Source organism: Anastrepha obliqua, chromosome 3 (genome assembly GCF_027943255.1).
Source record: "Anastrepha obliqua isolate idAnaObli1 chromosome 3, idAnaObli1_1.0, whole genome shotgun sequence".
NCBI lineage: Eukaryota > Metazoa > Arthropoda > Insecta > Diptera > Tephritidae > Anastrepha > Anastrepha obliqua.
This window is the reverse complement of record NC_072894.1, coordinates 67,508,738-67,535,342: the sequence shown is the minus strand read 5'-3', so window position 1 is coordinate 67,535,342 and position 26,605 is coordinate 67,508,738. Positions and strand designations below refer to the sequence as shown.

General features: G+C 37.4%; 4 protein-coding genes across 4 annotated transcripts; 2 read left to right on the top strand and 2 right to left on the bottom strand.

Annotated features, from left to right (window-relative positions):
• Positions 1–1,089: 1,089 nt before the first annotated feature.
• Positions 1,090–2,074, top strand: LOC129241167 (serine protease 1-like). The gene is made up of 2 exons (XM_054877357.1): positions 1,090–1,352; positions 1,459–2,074. Exons 1-2 carry the CDS (start codon positions 1,096–1,098, stop codon positions 2,021–2,023), a joined length of 822 nt encoding a protein of 273 aa, XP_054733332.1. The 5' UTR covers positions 1,090–1,095; the 3' UTR covers positions 2,024–2,074.
• A 1,259-nt stretch (positions 2,075–3,333) lies between these two features.
• Positions 3,334–8,603, bottom strand: LOC129242045 (serine protease 3-like). Its single transcript, XM_054878606.1, has 2 exons — positions 8,579–8,603; positions 3,334–3,995 (listed from the first exon to the last, which is right to left on the bottom strand). Exons 1-2 carry the CDS (start codon positions 8,601–8,603, stop codon positions 3,334–3,336), a joined length of 687 nt encoding a protein of 228 aa, XP_054734581.1.
• Positions 8,604–8,903: 300 nt separating this feature from the next.
• Positions 8,904–9,892, top strand: LOC129241049 (serine protease 1-like). The gene is made up of 2 exons (XM_054877187.1): positions 8,904–9,165; positions 9,280–9,892. The coding sequence occupies exons 1-2, from the start codon at positions 8,909–8,911 to the stop codon at positions 9,842–9,844; spliced, it is 822 nt and encodes a 273-aa protein (XP_054733162.1). The 5' UTR covers positions 8,904–8,908; the 3' UTR covers positions 9,845–9,892.
• Positions 9,893–11,218: 1,326 nt separating this feature from the next.
• LOC129241050 (chymotrypsin BI-like) lies at positions 11,219–16,126 on the bottom strand. Its single transcript, XM_054877188.1, has 3 exons — positions 15,759–16,126; positions 14,790–14,965; positions 11,219–11,892 (listed from the first exon to the last, which is right to left on the bottom strand). The coding sequence occupies exons 1-3, from the start codon at positions 16,124–16,126 to the stop codon at positions 11,219–11,221; spliced, it is 1,218 nt and encodes a 405-aa protein (XP_054733163.1).
• Between the last annotated feature and the right edge of the window lie 10,479 nt (positions 16,127–26,605).

The following is a 26,605-nucleotide window of genomic DNA, read 5'->3' as shown; positions in this document are numbered from 1 at the left end:
TTCCGAATGGTAGTCACACACCAAACCATTCAGCTACGGATGCCGCCATACTTATAGACACATACATATTATATCTGTCCATATCACAGATGTTTGCTAACAAACATTTTGGCGTCATGGGTTCGCTTCAGCCTCTATTAATGCGTTTTAAATCACTTCCATATTTTATTTTTTATACCAATTTTTTTTTTTTAATTAGTTCATTCTCGCATATATGTACATATAAAGTTTCAAATTTGTGCATAAATTTTCATCACAGTTGTAAACCTTTTAAATAAAACTTTTAGAGTAAATTCGAGCATGCATGTAGCTCATTGAATCTTAGGATGATAAAATCGAAGCTCAAAAACCGCTTAAAATTTTGCAAATTTTTTTACGATGCTGGGTATTACGCGTACTTCAATATTAAAAATTGCTTAACGGGAAGCCCAACATTTTTTCTAAATCTCCATTTGACAGTGCCCGATTATTGCGCCAACCACTTTTCGCAAGGAGTATAGGGCGTACCATTTACAGACAAGTGCTCGGTACGTCCAAGGAATTCTTTTAGGTGTTATATATTGACCAATATTTTATATATTACGTATGTAAATATCAAACAAATTATTTTTCGTTTTACAAGTTCATACAATCTGAAATTGACAATTTAAACCATCAAAGCCCACTAGAGCACAATTTGTTAGGCGTAAGACCGTTACCACATTTTTTACACTATCTAACAAATAAGAGCGATGCTTCAAGAATATCTATCTAGCTTTACAATACCCCGTGCGCTGCCATTTTGCGTCGTATATAGTGTCATTTAACGGGTAATACTCGTACAAGAAAAAAAGCGTAGTTTGTTGTTACTCGTAGAGGTGCGGTAAGCTCATTTATTTGATAAGTCAACAGAATTTATGACCATCATGCTTATGGCCAGAAGCTTTTAAAATTAAAATAAATGGTAGACTGACGAATTATATATGACCTCTTCATTTACTACTGATAAATGTCTGCTATCTAAACAAATCTGAATCGAAGCTCCTTGCGTTTCCAAAATTTGGTATAAAAGCGTAGAGTTACAGAGGAGTAAATAACAGTTGTTTTCGCAGCACCATGAAGTTCTTAGTAGTTTTCGCTCTCCTTTTAGCTACCACCTACGCCTCTCCGGTACTCTACCAGAGGGACTTGGTTGTTCCCGTATTGGATGACAGTTTGGAAGGACGTATTACCAATGGTGAAACCGCTTCCGCAGGCCAATTCCCATACCAAGTTGGACTTTCATTGAAATTGAGCACTTTTTCGTCGGCATGGTGCGGTGGTTCTTTGATTGGTAACCAATGGGTCCTTACTGCTGCTCACTGTACCGATGGGTAAATAATAAAAACACAAAGTTCTTTATTTCATTTCATGTTTAATCTAGTCAGATTTTAAGAAGAATGTAACTGATGTTATTATTTTTTTCTTATTCTTCTACAGCGTTAAATCTGTCACCGTCTACTTAGGTGCCACCGTTCGTACTTCGGCCGAGGCTACATACACTGTATCCAGCAGCGATATTATCATCCACGCTGACTGGGATTCCAGCACTTTGAAGAACGATATCTCTCTCATCAAAATTCCATCAGTGACCTACTCCAGCAAAATTCAAGCCGTCGAATTGCCCGCTGTTGCCAGCTCCTACTCTACATATGCTGGAGAATCTGCCATTGCTTCAGGTTGGGGAAAAATCAGCGATTCCGCCACCAGTGTGACTAGCAACTTGCAATACGCCACCTTAAGCATTATTACCAACACGGTCTGTGCCCGCACTTATGGAACTTCGATTGTTACTTCTTCTAACATTTGCGTATCCACAACTGGTGGAGTTTCCACTTGCAACGGTGACTCAGGTGGCCCATTGGTGTTGGCTTCTTCGGGAGTACAGATCGGTTTAACTTCATTCGGTGCTTCAGCTGGCTGTGCTAAGGGTTATCCAGCTGCCTTCACCCGTTTGACCAGCTACCTTGACTGGATCCAGACCAACACTGGCATTTCTTACTAGATTTGTTGAACTCAATTGAAAACTAAATAAAATGACTTGCATACTTAAGTATTTTAGCATTTGAATTATTTCCCGTGTACGTTGGAGAGCTCATAGCCTAGGTACATATGTACCTATATGTAGCCTTATGTTCAAGTGTGGAAATAGTCATTACGCTATATTGCAGTTTACGGAATACGGAATGGCAAATCAGTCGTCGCCCTTAAGGATTTACATATATTTCATTCCTATTTTAGTGTATGTTCAGGACATTCTATGCATGGATATGATTCTTCCTCTTCTTCTTCTTGGTTAGCACAATAAGCGTAAGACTGCTGGTGGTGATGCAGCAATGAGCGCCATTATTACAGTAAACTCGGACAACCCGAACAGATTAAAACGAAGATCGTTGACAGTTTTTAGATAATAACTTATGAAACCTATAATCATGAAAAAAGATTTGGGACTTGACAACTTTCCTTAACGCTGATCATTTACCTTAAACGGAATTGTTACATCGATTACAATATTTTCTTGGAAGCCGGAAAACTATTTCAGTACACATGGGGAAGTAACGAAAAAACCAGTTGTCGGAAAGTGATGGAAAAACCAATTGTCGGAGAACATATGTTGATCCGCCATAAAATATTGATAAGGGAATCCCTGAGAGGAGCAGTTGCTCATTTAAGCATAGTGTTTCCGAAGGAGGTAAATTTTATGCCCCATTCGATTAGTAAAAAGTTTCTCACTTATGTAAGAAAGAGCAAATACGTATACTAAAGAAACATGCGAGTCTATAGGACTACCGAAGAAGTAAGGAGTTTGTAAAAAGATAGTGTTTGTCGGAGGAAGTTTATCCTTCTTAGTGTAATTAGAATCGTTAACGTAGGATCGGCGATCTGGTTTAAAGCCTCTGAGTATTTATAACATTTGGGCTTCACGTCTGTACCGTCGTGAATTTTATATCATATTTCCGTCCGGAAGCTCGAGCATCGTGGATTTATTACCGGCACAGGCCTAGACATTTTGGCTTCAGAATGAATGTATCGCTGAAACTTTTTAGGTTTTGTTTTGCTGGATGGCCCCTATCCAAACCACTATATCAAAATAGTGAACTCTCCTAGGATTCTATATGAACTTTTGTACAAAAAGACCCGAGATCACTCGGATATTCGTATGAGTTGTTTTTTCCTGCTACAAAATTATTGCCAGGAAAAATTTTCCTCGCACTTTGCTCTTTGTAAGTCTGTTGGATACGCCTTCATAACTAATGTCATTAAAAATACCATTGGAAATAATGAAAGAGGGAACCATTTTTCAACAATTATAAATCACTTTCGATAAGTTTTTGGTGTTGAATAACGCACTTTTTCACGTAGCGACCATGGCGTAGATGATGTATGTCCGACCCAAGAGGGACGTTTTTGTCGTGCTGTCATAATTTGTGGTAGCTCCTCTATGTTATCGATCCACTCTTCGTCTTCCTCCGCTGCATCCTCATTAGTATATACATACTTTTTATGTTTCTTTACATAGTCTTTTAAAATTTGTTTGAAAATTATCGTATTCGACGACAAATCCCACAAATCAATGCCTGCCTCATCACTAATCCAATCCAGATAGGAAGCGACTTTTGTAAATGCTGCCGGATAATCGAGATCGCAACCATGTATGCTGCCAAAGGATGTCAAGCCGATGAGTATACGCTTATTCGTATACTTACGACGCACAACCAATGGACCACCGGAGTCGCCATTGCAGGTGGAACGCGCATATTTACCGCTCGTACAAATATTCGTATTGCGAAATGATAGTGGAAAACTACGTTTACAGGTTCCACCGTCAATAACTCGCAGTTTAACGTATCGCAGCACGTTGCTAATAGCATGTGAACCCATTGCATAGCGCCCCCAGCCCGATGCAATGGCCAACTTATTTTGAAAACTTTTATATTCATAACTCCGACTTGGCAATGGAATTGGATGAATACGTTCTGCAAAGGAAAAGAGAGGAGTAGTATAAAAATTATTTTGCATAGCTCACAAAATCCGGAGAAGGAGGAAGAGAATGAGTTGTAAGAGAATTAGTGCGTAATAGTTGAAAGAATTGGCTATTCCAATATCTTAGACACTTTCTTTTTATTTTTTATATTACTTTTTTATTGATTTAGCAGTAAATTTTAACTTATCTAAAGCGTTTGGCAAAGTATCGCACCGAATACTCTTGTCAAAGCTTGCATCATTGGGTATGCACTCCACGTTTTTGTCGTGGATCAAAACGTATTTGTCCACTAGGCACTGCGTTGAAGCCGTTGATAATACGACATCCCGTGCATTTATTGCGTCCTCTGGTGTCCCCCAGGGAAGTATTCTAGGACCCCTTCTCTTTATTCTCTTTAGTAACGATATTGGTTCATGATTTTCTTTTGCTGATCACTTGTTGTATGCTGATGATCTTAAAATATTTGAGGTGATTAACAGTCTTAGTGACTCTGAAAAGCTGTCCAGAAATTGGCTTCTCGAGAATCAACTACGGGGTGAATACTTCGATTCCTAGGGCATGTGCAGATTTAAATATGTTTTCCAATTCTTCTGGTGCTGATTTTACATGACCGTATGGCATCTTAGTAAACCATCTTCAATCGTTTTTTTCTTAGTAACTATTAAACTATTGTACATTAGCTTAACATAGTCTGTAAAAATACGTTCACATATAAGTAGATGATCTACTTTTTCGCTCTTAACTCAAAATCCGTAATTAAAAATTGCGATTTCCCATACAAAATTTCTCTCCCAAAATCTGAGATTATAAAATAATTCTAGATAATAACGACACTTTTTGACACACAACCCTGTATTATCTATAATTATTATTACGAATGTAAGGAGAAACATAAAAATAAAAACTAAATCAAATGGATGTCGGCAAAGAAAACAGATCCGTAAACATAATTCTATTAAAATCTTTGTTAAATATTATTAATTAGGGATTAATTTTACAGAAAAAAGCGTGTGTCCATAAACGTTTTGCCCTCTTATTACTTATTATAAAATGTAATATATATACAATATCCCACGCGCATTGCTGCCATAATTTTTTGCAACCTCAGTAAACGTCGCATATGGATTTTCGCCAACTACTAATAATAGCAGCCAATTGCGCCATTAAATTAGCTATTCTCTCTTCTTGTATTTTCTTCATATCGTTAGTAATAATTACAGAAACCAAAAACACCGAAATATTCCACCAAAATAATTTCTATGAAGAAAAACCTCTCAAATCAGTATTGACAGCTGATTGTCAATTTTGCAGGTAATCTGCCAGATGTGAACAGCTAGGTTAATTTGGTGGATTTATAGGTGATTAATGTATATGTGAACGTATTAATGTATATGTGAATATATTATATTCAAAGTCAAATAAATAAATAAAATAAAGATTCATTGGCAGCGACACTCACTTAACAGGCGAGTTACATTTCATTAAGAAGCAAATAAAAACTGATAAAATGTTGAGATAATCTCAACATTCCCGTCTTATTTCCCAATAATTTAATCCAAAACGTTTAGTACTCTTTATAGAGGGTACGGCACTCGAAATGTAACCAACATCACAGCGCTCGCGTAGCTGATGCACGAGCATCAAATGGCGAAAGAAGTGAAAATATCTGATCATGCCATCCACCGCATAATGAAAAATGATCTTATAGTCAAGCCTTACAAGATCCAAACGGCGCATGATCTCACACCAAAGCAGCAACTAGTCAGACTTGAGAAAGCGAAGGAGTTATTTCGCTTGGCCGAAAGCGGTAAATTTCCGAACACTTTGTTTTATGACGAGAAATTTTTCAAATTTAGTAATTCGTAAACTCCCGAAACGATAGGATTTATTTGACCGACCGTTCATACGAGAAGAGTCACCGATTGGCCGCCAATTCTTTAAGAATTGAGTGTACATCCGCCATTTTAAATGATTAAAATAAAAAAAAAATTTGTTTTAATATATAAACTGTATGCCTATTTTGAAAAAAGTATATTGGCATCCTCGTTTTAAATAATTTTAATAAAAATCAGAGAAAATATGGCCGTTTACAGGTATCTGTCCCCTTAACGGGAAGCCCAACATTTTTTCTAAATCTCCATTTGACAGTGCCCGATTGTTGCGCCAACCACTTATCACAAGGAGGATAGGGCGTACCATTTACAGGCAAGTGCTCGGTACGTCCAAGGAATTCTTTAAGGTGTTATATATTGACCAATATTTTATATATAACGTATGAAATCAACACGCTTACCAAACTGGAAAATCATATGAAACAGCCTTACACGATCTTGTTCGCAAGATTGAAGCCGGGCTGGAAGCTGATGAATACACAATGGGCGTGCTCGTGGACATTAAGGGGGCTTTTGATAATGCCACTTTCGGCTCGATATGTTCTTCTGCCGAACGACACGGAGTTAATCAAGCCATTATAAAATGGATATATTCCATGTTCTCTGAGAGGCTGTTAACCGCTGGTGGGAGCAGTGCCGAACAAATCATAGTCAGGGCCAAGCAAGGATGTCCCCAAGGGGGTGTTCTTTCTCCGCTGCTGTGATGCTTCGTCGTAGACTTTCTATTAGTGGAGATGCAGGAACTCGGTTTTCACGTCCAAGCATATGCGGACGATGTCTGTGCGCTAACATCGGATAAATCCTTAAGGAGGCTTACTTTCGTACAAAGCAGAGGATTCTTGACAAAATCGATGATTGGTGCATGAGACAAGGTCTTTCCGTTAACCCGAACAAAACAACCATAGTCTTATTTACGAGAAAACGGAAATTGGATGGGCTCAGTCTTCCAACACTGAAAGGTGTGACACTTGGTCTTTCCAACGAAGTTAAATATCTAGGAGTAATCTTGGATAAGAAGCTGACTTGGGAGACACACGTTTCACTGAAGGGGAATCGTGCATTCAAGATTTTTCAGCAATGCCGTAGAGCCTTTGGTAAAACCTGGGGTCTGAAACCTGCTGTGGTCCTATGGATATACAAAGCACTTATCCGACCAATCATCACTTACGCTTCTGTGGTCTGGTGGCGACGGAGCATGGTTAAGTCCACAATCCGGGAACTATACAGGCTGCATAGAAGTGTATGTTTATGCATCACGGGTGCCATGAGTACAACCTCTGGTGATGCCCTAAATGCTATGCTTGATTTGCTCCCCATGGATCTTAAGATACAGCAGGAAGCAATAAAAGCAATGTGTAGACTCCATAAATATGGTTTCTGACACGAAGATGGAACTTCGGGACACAGAGAAATCTTTAAGTTGCTATCGGAGCAGTATCCACTGTTTTTGGCACCTAATTGCGTGAACAATGGAGCAATCCAGAATGCATGCAGGAAGGTTTGACGGATCGATCTTTACCGATGGCTCCAACGATGAAATAGGGTCTGGAGACGGATGGTACTTAAACGATAGTAATAAGTATCACTATGCTGTGGGGGAAATGGCAGCTGTTTTCCAAACAGAAGTTTTAGCCATCCTGAAAGTAGCCGAATGGATAATCGACAGGAGATGGAGCGGGAAACAGATTGGAGTCTTCAGTGACATTCAGGCTGCATTGAAGGCCCTGGAGAACGCGAAGCAAACCTCAAAGATTGTTCAAGAATGTAAGAAGAAGCTTAATTCTGTCGCAAGACAAAACAGGTTTGTACTTATATGGGTTCCGGGACACTCCGGTGTTCAAGGAAACGAAATCGCCGACGAATTGGCCAACCGTGGATCAGCGGTGCCCCAACTGGGGCCAGAGCTAATAATCGGGAATCAGTTCCGTAGGAATCAAGAATTGGATCTGCGATTATGTAGGCAATTTACATAAAGAGCGAGATGGTCCGGTCTAGAACACTGCAGAGCTGCAAAGTGTTTTGTGACAAGTCCGAACAGAAAACTATCAAACTTTCTACTAAAACATCATTACAGGACTCAGCCCATGGGGTCAGCATATGCCCACCATTGGAATCATCGAGGACACGGTATGCCTGTCATGCTCGGATGAGGCGGATAGCACTGAGCACTTTCTCTGTGAGTGACCTGCTTTTGCTAGAGCACGGCTACGAGTATTGGGTTCCGATGTCATGAGAATGAGTTATATTCGTTCTCTAAAACTGGAGGATATTTACAGATATGCCAAAGAATCTGGAAAATTCTCACAGGACTAACTATACCAATCTCTGTCTCTATTCTTTTCTATCTCTTTCTCTGATACTTTTCTCCTTCCCTCCTTGACTATCTACCCCCTTTCCAGAGATTTAAATACAATGGGCTTTTAGCCTTAGTGTTTTAGGAGCCACCAAATCTCCTGGTGCTCCTTGGCCCGACCTTTTCAAATTTCATTTTCAATTTCACGTATGTATATATCAAACAAATAAATTTTTCATTTTACAAGTTCATACAATCTGAAATTGACAATTTAAACCATCAAAGCCCACTAGAGCACAATTTGTTAGGCGTAAGGCCGTTACCACATTTTTCACACTATCTAACAAATAAGAGCGATGCTTCAAGAATATCTATCTAGCTTTACAATACCCCGTGCGCTGCCGTTTTGCGTCATATATAGTGTCATTTAACGGGTAATACTCGTACAAGAAAAAAAGCGTAGTTTGTTGTTACTCGTAGAGGTGCGGTAAGCTCATTTATTTGATAAGTCAATAGAATTTATGACCATCACGCTTATGGCCAGAAGCTTTTAAAATTAAAATAAATGGTAGACTGACGAATTATATATGACCTCTTCATTTACTACTGATAAATGTCTGCTATCTAAACAAATCTGAATCGGAGCTCCTTGAGTTTCCAAAATTTTGTATAAAAGCGTAGAGTTACAGAGGAGTAAACAACAGTTGTTTTCGCAGCACCATGAAGTTCTTAGTAGTTTTCGCTCTCCTTTTAGCTACCACCTACGCCTCTCCGGTACTCTACCAGAGGGACTTGGTTGTTCCCGTATTGGATGACAGTTTGGAAGGACGTATTACCAATGGTGAAACCGCTTCCGCAGGCCAATTCCCATACCAAGTTGGACTTTCATTGAAATTGAGCTCTTCTTCGTCAGCATGGTGCGGTGGTTCTTTGATTGGTAACCAATGGGTCCTTACTGCTGCTCACTGTACCGATGGGTAAATAATAAATACCTAAATATATTCTTTATTTTATTTCGTATTTAATTTAGTAATTTGCTTACGAAGCATATGTCTAATATTATTTCTTATTTATTTCTTATTCTTCTACAGCGTTTCATCTGTCACCGTCTACTTGGGTGCCACTGTACGTACCTCGGCCGAGGCTACATACACTGTATCCAGCAGCGATATTATCATCCACGCCAGCTGGAATTCCAATACTTTGAAGAACGATATCTCTCTCATCAAAATTCCATCTGTTTCTTACTCCAGCAAAATTCAAGCCGTCGAATTGCCCGCTGTTGCCAGCTCCTACTCTACATATGCTGGAGAATCTGCCATTGCTTCAGGTTGGGGAAAAATCAGTGATTCCGCCACCAGTGTGACTAGCAACTTGCAATACGCCACCTTAAGCATTATTACCAACACTGTCTGTGCCCGCACTTATGGAACTTCGATTGTTACTTCTTCTAACATTTGCGTATCCACAACTGGTGGAGTTTCCACTTGCAACGGTGACTCAGGTGGCCCATTGGTGTTGGCTTCTTCGGGAGTACAGATCGGTTTAACTTCATTCGGTTCTTCAGCTGGCTGCGCTAAGGGTTATCCAGCTGCCTTCACCCGTTTGACCAGCTACCTTGACTGGATCAAGACCAACACTGGCATTTCTTACTAGATTTGTTGAACTCAATTGAAAACTAAATAAAATGACTTGCATACTTAAGTATTTTAGCATTTGAATTATTTCCCGTTTACGTTGGAGAGCTCATAGCCTAGGTACATATGTACCTATATGTAGCCTTATGTTCAAGTGTGGAAATAGTCATTACGTTATATTGCAGTTTACGGAATACGGAATGGCAAATCAATCGTCGCCCTTAAGGATTTACATATATTTCATTCCTATTTTAGTGTATGTTCAGGACATTCTATGCATGGATATGATTCTTCCTCTTCTTCTTCTTGGTTAGCACAATAAGCGTAAGACTGCTGGTGGTGATGCAGCAATGAGCGCCATTATTACAGTAAACTCGGACAGCCCGAACAGATTAAAACGAAGATCGTTGACAGTTTTTAAATAATAACTTATGAAACCTATAATCATGAAAAAAGATTTGGGACTTGACAACTTTCCTTAACGCTGATCATTTACCTTAAACGGAATTGTTACATCGATTACAATATTTTCTTGGAAGCCGGAAAACTATTTCAGTACACATGGGGAAGTAACGAAAAAACCAGTTGTCGGAAAGTGATGGAAAAACCAATTGTCGGAGAACATATGTTGATCCGCCATAGAATATTGATAAGGGAATCCCTGAGAGGAGCAGTTACTCATTTAAGAATGGAATTTCAGAAGGAGGCAAATTTTATGCCCATTCGATTAGTAAAAAGTTGCTCACTTCTGTAAGAAAGAGCAAATACGTACACTAAAGAAACATGCGAGTCTATAGGACTACCGAAGAAGTAAGGAGTTTGTAAAGTGTGAAAGTATTTGTCGGAGGAAGTTTATCCTTCTTAGTGTAATTAGAATCGTCAACGTTGGATCGGCGATCTGGTTTATAGCCTCTGAGTATTAATAACATTTTGGTTTCAGCACGTCTGTATCGTCGTCAATTTTACACCATTTTTCCGTCCGGAAGTTCGAGCATCGTGGATTTATTACCGGCACAGGCCTAGATATTTTGGCTTCAGAATGAATGTATCGCTGAAACTTTTTAGGTTTTGGTTTGCTGGATGGCCCCTATCCAAACCACTATATCAAAATAGTGAACTCTCCTAGGATTCTATATGAATTTTTGTACAAAAAGACCTGAGATCACTCGGATATTCGTATGAGTTGTTTTTTCCTGCTACAAAATTATTGCAAGGAAAAATGTTCCAGCAGAATATTGCAACTTCCCTCCAAGTCGCACTTTGCTCTTTGTAAGTCTGTTAGATACGCCTTCATAGCTAATGTCAATAAAAATACCATTGGAAATAATGAAAGAGAGAACCATTTTTCAACAATAATAAATCACTATTACCTATATTTACAACTAAAGTCTTTTCACAAAAATAAATATTTTCGATAAGTTTTTGGTGTTGAATAACGCACTTTTTCACGTAGCGACCATGGCGTAGATGAAGTATGTCCGACCCAAGAGGGACGTTTCTGTCGTGCTGTCATAATTTGTGGTAGCTCCTCTATATTATCGATCCACTCTTCGTCTTCCTCCGCTGCATCCTCATTAGTATATACATACTTTTTATGTTTCTTTTCATAGTCTTTTAAAATTTGTTTGAAAATTATCGTATTCGACGACAAATCCCACAAATCAATGCCTGCCTCATCACTAATCCAATCCAGATAGGAGGCGACTTTTGTAAATGCTGCCGGATAACCGAGGTCGCAACCATGTATGCTGCCAAAGGATGTCAAGCCGATGAGTATACGCTTATTCGTATACTTACGACGCACAACCAATGGACCACCGGAGTCGCCATTGCAGGTGGAACGCGCATATTTACCGCTCGTACAAATATTCGTATTGCGAAATGATAGTGGAAAACTACGTTTACAGGTTCCACCGTCAATAACTCGCAGTTTAACGTATCGCAGCACGTTGCTAATAGCATGTGAACCCATTGCATAGCGCCCCCAGCCCGATGCAATGGCCAACTTATTTTGAAAACTTTTATATTCATAACTCCGACTTGGCAATGGAATTGGATGAATACGTTCTGCAAAGGAAAAGAGAGGAGTAGTATAAAAATTATTTTGCATAGCTCACAAAATCCGGAGAAGGAGGAAGAGAATGAGTTGTAAGAGAATTAGTGCGTAATAGTTGAAAGAATTGGCTATTCCAATATCTTAGACACTTTCTTTTCATATTTTATATTACTTTTTTATTGATTTAGCAGTAAATTTTTCAGCGAAATGTTGATTCAAACTTTTTGGTCCGAAGTTATTTGACGAGAATGAGTTTTGTTTTCAATAACATGGCTCCAATTCTATTGCAAATTATTTAACAATGGCGATAACCGACTTTCTAGTTTTACCTAAAATGAATCAAGATTCGTTAGCAGCGACAGTCTCTTAACAGGAGAGTTACATTTCAGCAAGAAACAAATAAAAAATTAATAAGATGTTGAGATAATCTCAATATTCCCGTCTTATTTCCCAATAATTTAATCCAAAACGTTTAGTACTCTTTATAGAGGGAACGACACTTGAAGTGTAACCAACATCAGACCGCTCGCCCAGCTGATGCACGGGCATCAGCTGTCTTTTAGTTGACTAAATGACAGTCCAGAGTATTGTTTACAAAAGTACGGGAGCATTTTGCCGAAAGTAAACGCGAAAAATCAAACTCAGTAATGGATTTCAAACATAGTAGTGTGATTGCATTATATTTGGCTGGAAAATCACAATCAGCGATTGTTCGTGAGCTCGAGAACCCTTAAGCACCATTACTACTTACAATGATACTGGTAGCATCGCGAAACGTCATGGAGGAGGTTATCAAGCGACTGCAACGTCACGTGAAATGGTTCAAAAAGTGAAGAAGCGATTTCAGCGAAATACCCGACGAAGTGCCAATCAAATGGCGAAAGAAGTGAAAATATCTGATCATGGCATCCGCCGTATAATGAAAAATGATCTCATACTCAAGCCTTACAAGATCCTAACGGCGCATGATCTTACACCAAAACAGCAACAGCGGTAAATTTCCGAACATTTTGTTTTCTGACGAGAAATTTTTCAAATTTAGCCATTTGCAAACTCCCGAAACGATAGGATTTATTTGACCGACCGTTCATACGAGAATTTGAGTCATCGATTGGCCACCAGGAGGCAGCACCCGCCACAGGTAATGGTTTGGGTCACTGTAACCGCAGATGGGTGCCCTCCAATAGTTTTCATCGAGCCTGGCGGCAAGGTACATGCGAAATATTATGGGAAAAGTATTCTGGAGGTTACTTTGAAGCCGTTAGTAGACAAACATTTCGGTGGCAGACAATGGACGTTTCAACCGTCTCGCAGAACTCAAGTGAACCAAGAATGGCTAAAAAACAACGTTCCGAACTTCATAACTTCCACACAATGGCTTCTCAATTGGGCCATTTTGGGAAGCAAGGCCCGAACTAAAAGATTGACCAGTCTCGAGGTGCTGAAATAAGCTATTGTCCGCGAGTGCGCCAAAATACCCGGGCAGCTTGCGATTCGTTTCTGGACCGTCTCAAGGCCATAGTCAAGGCTAATTGGTTCTTAATTTTGTATTCTTTTCACATATTTTTTACTTTGAATTGAATAAAAGTAATTTTCCAAACTAAATTTATGGCCTTTTTAATTGGTTACACTTCGATCCTGTAATATAATAAATGTAAAAGAAAAATGTTTTTTATATATTGCACTTTTTACAATAATAACACTCCGGATATTGAAATAGATAGAAAATAACGGTACTGAGGTTCATGAACTATTTGATCTTGGACAATATTAGCATATAAAATATTACGAATTCGTAGTGGAGTCGGAGTCTAATGGCAGAAAGCAGAATTTGTGCTAATAAGAATGTTGAAAGTGTCAGCTGAGCTAATGAAGGTCAGCCTTTTTATTTAATTTTTTTATTGTATTAGTCAAAAAGTGTATGAATTGCACATCTTTTAGAGTTTAGATATAGTGGCCTGAGGTATTCTTCGTTCGCATGTTAACGAAACTTAAAAAAGTATGTGGTACTGAATCTTGACGCGCATATTTATGTAGAAGACATAGATTTTTTAAATATTTTTCAAATACGAGTGAAATATTTAAAAAAATGTACCTATAATTTGTTCGATCTCATACATTTCTTGTGTTAGCATATCTATCTTCATTTATTTTCTGGAAAGTAAAATTCATGGATTCTCTACCAAAAACTTGCACCAGCTCATTGTTCATTGTTTATTAAGAAGTTTCCAGCCAATTGCAGCATCCCAGTGCTAGATCATTCGGCAGATTTTGTGCCAAATAAACTTCAATTTATATATTTTCTAAGATAAAGTCTGCTTTGAAGAGAGCAAAATTTAAGCACACGTCCTGAAATAGCTCGTAAAAGAAATTCTCCAACACAGCTTCGAACAATAGAATATTCGAGTATTGTCAAGAAATGCCAGCTAGTTTCGTTACTTAATAGCCACACCTCGTATAGCGACTGCCAAAACCTTCACTAAATGCTAATTTCAAAAGCATTTATCACTATGCACTGATGTGTGTACATATGTACCCGCTGAAAACTTACAAACTGGCGTTCATATAAATGGTACACGAGCCTTTCTGTGTAACTTTCTTTACTAGAGTTAAGGAAAGGAAAACAATTATTTAATTATTAAACACAACTCTTATCTAACTAGCATTTGAGAAATTAGTTGGTCTCAAGGAAATGAAAACTGATTAAATAGTAATGAATGGGTGTGGCGCTAACTCTGCAAGTCATGTGTATCTGAAAGCCACGCATTCAATTTGAACTCTTCAATTAAATATTTAAAAATCATAATTTAAAAGAAAAGCATTTCTAAATACTCGAACTTAAACTCTTACTCTTTCAACTCTTGGCAAGCCTTCCTGTTGCGAATGGCTTTTAGTCACACAAATTTACCATTAAATTCGATGGGTACTGGCAAACGCACCAAAGCGATGTCATCTTTGAGTCGGCGAGGATTCCACGTTGGATATATAATGAAATTGCTACGCTTCACCATAATTCGCACTTGGCCCAATTCGTTAGCGTTTTTGATCTCATGCGCACCGAGAAAGACTAAAGCACGCTTCGCCCTAAGGAGGAGAGATGTGTAAATTATGCAGCGATTAGATATTTCATCCGCACTAATATCGGGTGTTTTTTCTTTTTTTGAGAGCTTGAGAACTTAAAATGATATTAGGAAACATAAATAATGTTGGAATGAATAAAATGGAATATTACAACCAGGTAGATAATTTCATGGCATTTATGTTTTTAAATGATATTCGGCATATGTTTGCCTCGGCTACGAGTTGCATGTCCCATTCGATCAGTCCAATTCTTGACTACTTTTTACAAAAAATCTGGCCGTAAGGGGCCACTGGAGGCTTTAATATTGCAATAAATCGATTACTAAGCACAATATATGGCAAGTTGCGCCGTCTTGCTGGAACCAAATGTCGACGATGTTTAGTTGATTAATTTTTGGAAACAAAAATTGAGTCAGAATGTCTTGATAGCGCTAGCAATTCACCGTATGGCAGCACCTTTCTCATTTCGAAAGAAATAAGGACTGATTACGCCGCCAGTGCTCTACGAGCTTACAGATTTTTTTTTTTTTTTTCTAAGTATAATAAATTTACACAATTTGGAAGCGTCGTTCTGGTATTCAATGATCCATGATGACTTGCCGAAACCTTACTGAACAGAAATGCCAATACAGTTTGTCATTCTCAGCTGTCAAACTATAGTTATTAATATCGATCGTTTTTATGCAGCTAAAAAAACACCCGATATATTTACTTGAGTACATACATATGCATGTAATTGTGCTTCTCTTAATAGTCCAGCACAAATTTACAGACATACATATGTATGCGTACGTACATGTCCACACAATGCGCCGCAGTCAAGATGAACTCGTCCGAGATCAATGCACCACCGCACCAGTACAGACCCTTTGGCCGTTGCAATAACAAACCGACTTGATAGGGGAAACTATGCCGCTGTGCAACACTACCGCCAAAAATCCGATCCATTGCTTGTGCGCCACCATCCGGTGGCATATTTTCCTCCACAGGATCCGCTTCCAGACTTAAAATCATGGGATCACTAGTAGAATATTCATTGAACCGTTCGTACATTGCTAAATACATTGGTTTCACTTGGCGCCAGCTGGTAGCAGCATAGCGCTCCACCAAACACGCCACTAGTAGTATTTGAAAAGCTGTTGATGTGCGATTATATGGAACCATCACTTTGTTTTGTTTTTTGTTTATTACTTCAATTTTTTTTATGGTTTTAATTGCGCGGCGAAAGGTGCTCACTGTGCCACCTATTTACGGTTGTTTTCAGTTGCGTATGTGGTTTTTGTTGTTATTGTTGCTATTGTTGTTGTAGCTATTTATGCACTCCAATGAGTTTAAATAGTGCAATTTTGGACCGCGATAGTGAAATGTAATTTGAACTTCCTTAGCTAAACTTTTACGAACTTTTTTTTAGTTACATGCAGACATACATATATGTATGTTTGTATATGTATATAAGTACACTAACTGCTGCTAAATCCACCGTTTTAATTTTTGTACTTTGTATACGAACCGTTACTGCGCATGCGCGCATTTCAACTGAGCACCGACCGCTTTGTGGCAGTCACTTTTATAAACTCCATAACGAAAAGTTACTCATTTGGATTAAAAGTATAAAAATTATGGAATTATAACTCGACACGGATTCCCTGTGAGTAGCGAATGTAAATAAATATAAACAATCTGCTCCTCTGCCTACATGCCTGCATCCCTTCCATTCGCACAACACCGCAGCAACACTCTTTCGTGCTGAGCAAGTGAACTATTTAGCGAGAGTAACTATTCCATTTCATTAGTTCGACACATTTTTCAATGAATTGAGGAATTGCTTGCTGTTGGGTGGTATTGGGCTGGCGGCTGGCTGGCTTTCAGCAGCTTGTCAAGATGGCGAAAATTGCGTCACTGTGTCTGCGGTAGCAAATTGTTTGCCACAAACTGCGTTCACGCATATACATATATATATATATTACATATACAGAAATACTCACATACAAATATACATGCATTTGTATAATAATTACCAATTAGTAACCAAGCTACTGGTTTAATTTGCTGGATCATTGCCTGTTGCCGGCATTGCAATTGCAATTGGTCTTATTACACAAGTATACACAGTTTTGGACCTGTGCAAATCAAAAATTGTTTCCAGCACAATTTGGAGCTCTGAAATCGAATCTCTGAGTGGTTTTGGTTTTAAATTTAGTTTTTGTTTTTCAGATGTACATACAGCCATGGACAAATAAATAGCACAAATGTAAGCTTTACATGTTAAGTTTTTAGTACGAACTCTGTTTAAATAAATTAAATAAATTTATTTATTTTACATTTACTACCGTTATTAAGCTTACATTAACGCAAGGAATTTACCAGTTTTTTTTCGATGGGTTTTTTGCGTTCTATTTTATTTATGCTTATTACTGTTTTGAAATGGACACAAAAATAGCACATTTTAACTTGTGCGGAAAGTGAAACTTTAATATTGTTTCAGCGATTTTTAGTATTTATAATTTTTTGTTTCTTAAACAAAATTTCAAAGTAATTACTAAAAGTGGGGCGTGGAAAACATTGCACGCCGGAGAAAAAGCTCTTATATACCGTATGAGTCATTTACCGTATGATGCTCCCGGAAAATGGTTTTAACGGAAGGAAAACCAAGACCGCGAAAAACTGATGCTAATGTGGATAGAGCTATAATACGCAAGAGCAAAGCAGATTGCTTGAAATAAACCAAGAATCTGGTCTACTGGTGTCAAGAAAGCTTGTAGGAAGGCGACTTAACGAAGCCCAGCTGATTGGCCGTATAAGCAGAAAAAAACACTCCTCTCAAAAAGACATATCAAACACCGACTTGCCTTTGCAAAAGCCCACAAAGGCAAATCTATACAGTTTTGGAAAAACTTACTTTTGACCAACGAAACCAAAATAAATAGGATGGAACCAGATGGGAGAACTATTGTAGGTCGTCCAAAAATCAAGCGTTAAATCCTAGGTTCCCAAAAAAAGACGATTAAACACGACGGCGGAAGCATCATGTTTTGGGGAGCTTCTTCCTGGCATGGCCGATTGTTCGCGTGGTTGGTAAAATTGATAGATTTCAGTATCATAATAAATGGAGCCATTTGTGTTTGAGTTTGTGCCATTAAATTGGACCGTTATGGAGGACAATGATCCAAAGCATGCTGCAAAGGCAGTGAAGCAATGGGTCAGAAGAGAAAAAATTAATGTACTGGATTGGCCGGCGCAGAGTCCTGATTTCAATCCAATAGAAAATTTGTGGAATGACGTTAAGGTCAAAATCGCTAACCAAACATTTTAAAAATTTTCATTATTTGTGGGCCGCAGTTGAGGAGGCTTGGTACTCGATTCCAAAGCAAAGATGCCACAAGCTTGTAGAAAGCATGAAGCGACGGCTTGAAGAAGTAATCAAAAACGGTGGATATACTCGTATGAGCTCTACGACGATGTGGACATGGTTAAGCAAATCAATATTCAGCGCTTTCGCTGGTTGGACTACATAGAGGGTATGGATGTAGAAGGTGGCAAGTTTGAAGACAAAGACGTAGGGGAAAACCTCGACTCCGATGGAAGGAGTAAGTCGAGGGACCCCTATCATCGCTTGGTGTAACGAATTGTGGAAGGTGCGCGCAAAGCAAAGACGCCTGGCGAGACTTAATCCAGTAACTGGTTGTGATCCTTGATCAGGCCATATAAGGAAGTAAGAGATATTTACTATCTGTTATTGTACCTGCAATAAAAATAAAATATTCATATATAAGGTCTTATGGTTCCGCGAGGACATAAAGCGCCATGTATTATACATACGATTTAAAACGTCGTGACACGTTTCAATATACGCACCATTCTCTTGAAAATGTATTACAATTGAGTTGCCTTACTACGTTACACAAAATATTAAAATCAAACGAATTTCAGTATCTCAGGGATAGACAACATCACATAAAGGCAAACAAATCATCTCGGCTCTTAAGCGCTAAATTTAAGTCATCAATATCTGAATGCCAATAATTGTTTTCGCTATTCGTCTTTGGAACAGTCACAAGTTGAAAAATATTAAAAACGAACTTCAACCTCTAGTTTTTTTTCTACTATTTAACTTCTCTTCTCTCTCTCTCATAATTTAAATGTACTCGTCTTAAAAATAAGACGATCCAATGCTGAAATATATATTAATAAATAAAAATATTACTAAAACGAAGGCTTTGACTTTTCTGTCTTTTCTTATATTCGTACAGTATGTTTGGGACCCTTCAATCCTATCTGCAGAAGCTGTCAAGCGGAAGGAGCGAAGGAAAGTCTTTTCCACTACTTATGTGAATATCCAGGGCTAGCTAGAGCACGACTCCGCTCCTTTGGTAAGCCTTTCTTGCAGCAAAGTAATGAGATCTCAGGCATCGAGATAAAGAATTTGCTGCTATACTTGGACCTCACTAAACGGATCTGACTTAGAACAAAAAACAAAACAAAAAAACCAAACAAACATCATTATATGATTAGGATTATTTCAGGCGAAATACTCAACCACTTCAACAACAACAACGGTATTTTTGGAAATCCGTATTGATCAAGTTGCATACTATTAGGTCTAGGAGCTCCACGAAATACCGAACTGATAGAAAAGTTTTTTTTTCTAAGAGCGGCGGCCTCTCTGCAGACAATGGCAAGCGTCCGAGTGTATTTCTACCAGCTATTCTAAAAGCTCCTCATAAAAACATCTGCCGTTCGGTGACGGCACAAAACTGTAGGTCTCTCCTATTGTAAGAAAACAACAGGACGCATACCACAAATTGGAAGAGGAGCTCGCCCAAACAACCAACAAAGGCAATCTGCGAAATGATCTGTTGCCTATATAAATGCATTGGGTAAATTTTTGTGTCAACTTAGTTGAGAAGAAATGCTTAAATTTGTGTAAAATGAAAGTGCTTTCTAAATACTCAATAAAATATAATATTTTTCCTTTATTGTAGTTTTAAAAATTAATGTCGATGGCAATTGACAAGGCGCCTAACATCTTGCAACACTCTTTCTTAAGCTGTGATTACGGCGCCTATGTCGGTAGTGCCTCACTGGAATCTTAAATTTTGCTGCCTTTTGTTGGCTAAATATTTTATTCAAAGACTCGAAACTATTCTGACTTAGAATGAAGTAAATTAAGTTCCGTCAGCTATTGTATATAAAGGGTGATCATTTTAGAAATATTGGACTTTAAATTGAAATAAAACATCGAAAATTCTAATTTCTGGTGCAATCTTTATTAATTTTGTGTAGAATCATTCATGATATTTATTTTTTAAAGATAATCCATTTCAAATGTTGGGGAAAGCACGGGCTACAATTTCCGGCATTAAAAAGTCATTTATCACGCCACTATAATGTTCGCCATTCACAGTTACATTGGCGCCAGCCTCGTCTTTGAAGAAATATAGCCATCGATTCCTCCAGGCCATAGGCCGCACCAATGGTTGTTTTCAATGGATTTATGTCTATTCTGGAATTGCTTCGGGTTGCTCTACAGCCCAAATACGTTGATTTTGTCTATTGCTATTAAACCAAAAAGAGGCCTCATCACTGTACACCATAAATTTCCCTGAGCGTGCGATGAACACTTTTCACAGAGCGCCGAGCCTCACGACATTGAGGCTTAAGTCTTTTCATGATGAAATTATCCATGAATATAGAAAAAAATTATGTTTTTAGTTTGACAGTAGTCAACGCGTAAACTCTCAAAAACCCCCTATTGGAAAGTAGCTCCATTCTGATCACCCTGTACATCTGTGTTCAAAATAATAGGAGCGTGAGCAGTTACCAAGTTTTAACTGCGTTCTTTGTGTGTTTTTGTTTTTTTTTCGTTTTTTGTATTTTAATAAAAATATAGTGCATCCTACGACAAAAACTATATAACTAAGACTCAAAAATGTGTCCAAAATGCCAAAAGTTTAGGAAATTTAAAACTAAAAATAGATCCAAAAAACCAACTTTTTATTTTATTTATTTTTAATAAATATTATATTAGAAAAAAAATAAAAGAAAAATTATATTACATTATGAAACGCACTTCCAACTTGTTATGTAGAAAGTAAAGGGTTTTCCAATAACAGGTGTTATTTTGAATTTGATTCCGCTGTCGAGAGATGTTTCACGATTTTTTATCACCGGAATTGGATGGTATTGATCTGGACAACGTTTATTTTTGACAACACGGCTCTATGTGCCACACAAGCAACTAAACCATTGATCTTTTACGGGAAAAGTTTCCGGACAGTGTTATCTCTCGAAGAGTTGATCACAATTGGCCACCGAGATCTTGTGATTTAACACATTGTGAGTTTTTTCTTTGGGACCACGTGAAAGAGAAGGTCTACGCCAACAGGCCAGGCTCGATTAAAGACCTCACAGATGGAATTCGTGAGGCTATCGAGGACAAAGGGCAGCCACTTTGCAATTCGGTTATGGAAAATTTCATGAAAAGGATATTGTCCTGTAAGGGTACGACCACGCGGTCATTTGCCAGATGTTATTTTCCACTATTAACGGCGAAGGCATACCTTCCTCTTTATAATGAAATAAACATCCGATTATTTATATTAAAAAGTAGCATTTTGCTTTGAATATCAAAATAACACCTCTTATTAGAAAACCCTTTATAATGAATTAATAGAAATGTACAGCAAAGTGCAAATTTCTAGTAGCTCAAAAATGTCGTTGATTTATGGCAATTTCTTTTGCTGTGGTGTTGTACACTTGCTTCCATATTAAACTCTTCTAAACTTGTGCGTCCTCTTGCTGTTTTAGGAATTGAGGAACCGCTATCGCTGTACCTATACTCCTGTACACACATATGTATACTTTCTTCCAACGAAGTTTGGGAAGATAAATGCGACTCTGTGCATTCATTGTTATTCTTCAATTATGCAAGATATGGAGAATCACCCTAATATAGCACTACGAAATTTGTACGAGTATAATACTAAGTTAGCACCCGATTTCAAAATAGGTGAGTATGTAAGTATGTAGGTACATATTTTTATATTGTAAAATAATTATAATTAATAATTATTGGAGGTTTGCGGAAAAGTAAAAATGTTACGTGTTATAGTTTATGTACATACATACAAAACCCCATATGTACGAATATGTTGGCAGTTATGTGTGATTGTAGAAAAGTTTATAACTGGGATCAAATACACGCATTCAATTCATATGCATTATGTAAACGTATGTAGATATGTATATAGTCACGCATTCAATGAGTCTGTTCACACCGGCGCAATTATTCGCCTTTTTACATTGGAGCAATTAAACCAGGGTAAAATTTGTGTGCACGTGAACTTATTTTAATTGGGTTAATGTGTGAAATATGCTTTTTCACTACTGCTATTTGGTCTTCACGTATCCTAATGCACGTTTTAAGCGCAAAAATATAAGCAATTATTTATTTAATGAACTTCTTTTTAATATATTTTAATATGCGTTCATATATATATATATAATAAATGCAACTATTATGCTTGCTAATAATGTTAATTGATGTTTTTATACTGCAGAAATGATTTTTAATAAAGGTAGGGTACACGTATTTTTAAAATAATCGCAAAGGCAAAACTTTGCAACTAAATGTCTTTAAACTTTTCGATTGTAGACACGATCTATTTTCATTGCACTTACTTATGATACAACTTACCAGCTTTTCACTATTTGGAAAACGATACCATCCTTTCTCCCCAATTAATGATTGGCGATGATGGAAAGGGTCTTTTAAAAGAGACGCCTGGGTGTCAGCAGCGAATAATTGTTAGACGGTATCTGCTTTTTATGCAACTTTGTCAAGTAAGGCAGATGCACAATTTTTCCCGATAGAGCGGCGCGTTAAAATTGTTAAAATTTAGTATGAAAATGGTAAATTTAGTATGAAACCTTCAACAACAATATCTCGACGTTCTCAACAATGAGGTATGTATCAAGAATCTAATTTTTACATGATTTATTTTAAAACAACATCTAGGGGCAACTTTTGAAATACCCTCTATCTCGAAATTTATATTCGACGCTTAACAAACCTCGTGAGAAGAGTGCAATCGGTTTATAGTAGGTTCATTATTTTTATTACTAAGATATGCGTCTAGCTTTGCCGAACATTACTTTCGTGCAGTTGACAGGAATACTTGGTATCTCATTTGGAAGCATACAAAAATAATTTAGTACTACATTGCGGTAAATAACTATAGCACAGCGGTTTATTGACATGTTTAAACAGTTTATTTGTTTCTTGTTTAATATTAGTATCGGCAGCATCGCGAAACGTCAAAAAAGACTGCAACGTCATGTGAAAGGGTTCAAGAAGTGATGAAGCGACTTGAGCGCAATCCCCGACGAAGTGCCAATCAAATGACGAAAGAACCGAAAATAACTGACCGTAGCATCCGCCGTATACTAAAATATGATCTCATGGTCAGGCCTTACACAATCCAAAAGGTGCTTGTTGTCACACCAAAGCAGCAACAAATCAGACTTGAGAAAGCGAAGGAATTGTTTGGCTGAAAGCGGTCAAATTCCGAAAGAGAAAATTTTTCAAATTGAGCAGTTCGTAAACTTCCAAAATGATAAGGTTTATTTGATCGACCGTTCATATGAGAATTTGGCCACTAGGAGGCAACACCCGCCACAGGTAAAGGTTTGGGTCGCTGTAACCGTAGATGGGCGCTCTCCTATCGTTTTCATCGAGCCTGGTGTCAAGGTAAGTGCGAAATATTATCGAAGAAGTATTCTGATGGTTACTTTGAAGCCAAGCGTAAGCCAAGAATGGTTAAAAAACAACCTTCCGAACCTCATAACGTCCACACACGTTCCCAAGACGCGAGTCCTACGGATTATTCGCTTTGGGCCATTTTGGAGATCAAGGTCCGAACTAAAAGATTCATCAGTCTCGAAGGGCTGAAAAAAGCTATTGTCCGCGAGTGCGCCAAAATACCTGCAAGTCACATTCGGGCAGCTTGCGATTCGTTTCTGGTCCGTCAAGGCAAAAGTTGGTCGTATCACGCAAAAGTAAATTGATTCTTAAATTTGTATTATTTTTACACATGTTTGCTTTGAATTGAATAAAAGTAGTACTCCAAACTAAATGTATGACCTTTTTAATTGGTTACACTTCGACTGCCGGACCCTGTAGTTTATACATGCAAGTTTCAACCTTTGTGCAATTAAACAAAAATTCTACAACTTTTATCAAAGTTTCGCACTTTTTAATCAGAATTTCTAGAACAATTTTTAGCAGGCAGTTTTATGGCCCATTGGTAAATACGGTGCAAGTTTCAAGTGGCTCAAGTGGCAATTTTTGGTAAATTTACAAAGTATGCATGGTATGCGAGCCACTTAAGCGTTTAAATTTAAAATACAGACATACAGGAACCATAAACTAATTCATTTTCGACAATAAAACATTTTTGTCATTGTTTTTTGTAGATTCTGATCTTTTTATTCACATAAATAAACTATTTTACATTCAACACTTCTATACTGGGTTAAAAAATAAACAAAGCCATGGAAATCATGATCAAGAGATAAATCATAGAAAATTGAATGCCCTTAAAATATGATACAAAGCTCCCTTACCAGTATTAAGAGATTACCCACTTGGCTTTTATTAGAGAATTTAAATGGCTTTGCATAGATTCTACCAAACTCTTCCATACCATATATCTAAAGAAATATTTTACTACTCGGGTTTCCTTCCTTCGTCTCGTTTGTACTCGTTCGTTTCTTCGAATCAAATTCAATTATTGGGCTTTTTCCAGACAAAACACATTACATCCAATTTGTGTTATAGATATTTCTTTTCACCGGTATAGAATACCTTTAAATACTAAAGTAAGCACAAAAAGTTATAAAGAGATTTAATTATATTTTACCGTTTTCCAGAAGTCTATATACTTGATTCCTTGACTTATATCCTAAATTCAGTAGCAAATTTCATGCGGGGACTTTTGTTTTTCAGACTAGTAAAGGGTTTCTTTCCCGCATTTCGCCCGTGGAAGTTATGTTCCTGCAACACATTTCGAACTGTTTCCTCACAAGCCTTTTTTATTAGTATTTTCCCTAAATATTTCATTAAGTTCTACGGCTGACAGAAAGGGATTTTGTTTGCTTCCTTTAAAATCATGCGTCCTTCGCGATTATTTAGTTTCTTCCCTTCACCTAGGCGGCTTTTATTTTCAATTTTTATAGACTGTTTTCTTGTTTTACATATTTAATTCTAGACTCTTAAGTTGTTTTCATAGTAAGTTAGTTATACTGAATGATACAGGAAAATTTTGGTGACGTGAAGCAAATCTACTAAGACCCAAAATAGCTTTGCTTCAAGTAGTTGCGAACTATATGCTATTAACCTTCTTATAAAATTGTTTCATAATTCGCTAGTGCAGCGCAAGTTAATGGAAGTATTTTCTTTGCACCCAAGAATCATTTTCAGAACTTTCCCTTTTCTGCAAAATGTTTTCACAAACTCCTTGGTATCTAAATTTTTACGCGCATTGGAAAAATTTTTTTGATGACGGCTTTGATGTTCAGTGTTCAAACTGCGGGCAGAGACACAGATACTTTGAAATTTAAAGGCTTCTGCAGTGAACAAATGATATTGAGCTCTGAAAAGTTTCACAAATTAAGTCACTATTAGAATATGCAAAGACAACAACAAAAATATTCAAATTTAAAAATATTTCAAAACACCGTTATATGTCGATAATTTTTTAAGTATTTTGAAGGGTATTTCAAAAGACGCATACATGTAGATGCTTTTTAAAATAAATCAAGTATAAATATAGATTCTTTCAGGTTTCACTATTTTTACTCAAAATACGGCTCCTAACAATTATAGGGGAAGAATGACATCATTTAAGCGTCCACCATAAGCACGTCTACGGGAAGAATCCGTCAAACAGTTAATTCGTGAATGCCTGATTGTTGAGAACGTCGAGATATCGATGTTTAACAAAACCAGTTTCTTGAATAAAATAATAGAGCAACATATTTTGCAAGCAAACGAAATAATTTTTTTTTTAAGAATGCCAATATCGGGCAGCGCAATAAACAAATTCGAAATATTTTTTATATATTTTACTAAACGCTCTCATATGTAAAGGTAAAAAAATTAACCAGAATTGGTAAACTAGTGCTATGAAGTAATGCCAACGTCGTGTGACAGAAATGTAATCGATTACCAGTGCAACAAAATGCTACACATGCCTCCATGCACATATGTAGGTACACATTTGCCGCATAAGGATTTTGCTAAAGCGAGTTGTAATGTAAAAAATTTACCAAGCCAATTTCTCAATTAATCCAATCAAATATACTTTATAGTACATATTAAAGTACGAGTATTAAGCGCACTTGTGTTGTGCTCGTGCGCATTTTGCTTCAGGTATCTTCTTTGTCGATTCAAACTTCAAGGTTGTTAGAAGCCTAAAAAATATGCGCTGACATATACGAGTATAGTATATCAAAATATCTAGGCTCGTCAATACCGGAATGTTAGTGTTTTTCTACTTAGTTTGTATTCATCCAGGGAAAAAATGAAATATCGAATTGAAAGAAGTAAAAACTATTTTATTACAATACAATCTTGTATTATGA

What these genes read in the sequence shown, in the direction of transcription:
- LOC129241049 (XM_054877187.1), top strand. Translation starts at nt 8,909, where the DNA reads ATGAAGTTCTTAGTAGTTTTCGCTCTCCTTTTAGCTACCACCTACGCC. An exon ending in GCTGCTCACTGTACCGATGG is followed by an intron (nt 9,166 to 9,279) that starts GTAAATAATAAA and finishes ATTCTTCTACAG; the next exon opens with CGTTTCATCTGTCACCGTCT.
- LOC129241167 (XM_054877357.1), top strand. Translation starts at nt 1,096, where the DNA reads ATGAAGTTCTTAGTAGTTTTCGCTCTCCTTTTAGCTACCACCTACGCC. An exon ending in GCTGCTCACTGTACCGATGG is followed by an intron (nt 1,353 to 1,458) that starts GTAAATAATAAA and finishes ATTCTTCTACAG; the next exon opens with CGTTAAATCTGTCACCGTCT.
- LOC129241050 (XM_054877188.1), bottom strand. Translation starts at nt 16,126, where the DNA reads ATGGTTCCATATAATCGCACATCAACAGCTTTTCAAATACTACTAGTG. An exon ending in GCGGCGCATTGTGTGGACAT is followed by an intron (nt 14,966 to 15,758) that starts GTACGTACGCAT and finishes TCTCCTCCTTAG; the next exon opens with GGCGAAGCGTGCTTTAGTCT. An exon ending in AGTACCCATCGAATTTAATG is followed by an intron (nt 11,893 to 14,789) that starts GTAAATTTGTGT and finishes TTTCCTTTGCAG; the next exon opens with AACGTATTCATCCAATTCCA.
- LOC129242045 (XM_054878606.1), bottom strand. Translation starts at nt 8,603, where the DNA reads ATGACGCAAAACGGCAGCGCACGGG. An exon ending in GCAAAACGGCAGCGCACGGG is followed by an intron (nt 3,996 to 8,578) that starts GTATTGTAAAGC and finishes TTTCCTTTGCAG; the next exon opens with AACGTATTCATCCAATTCCA.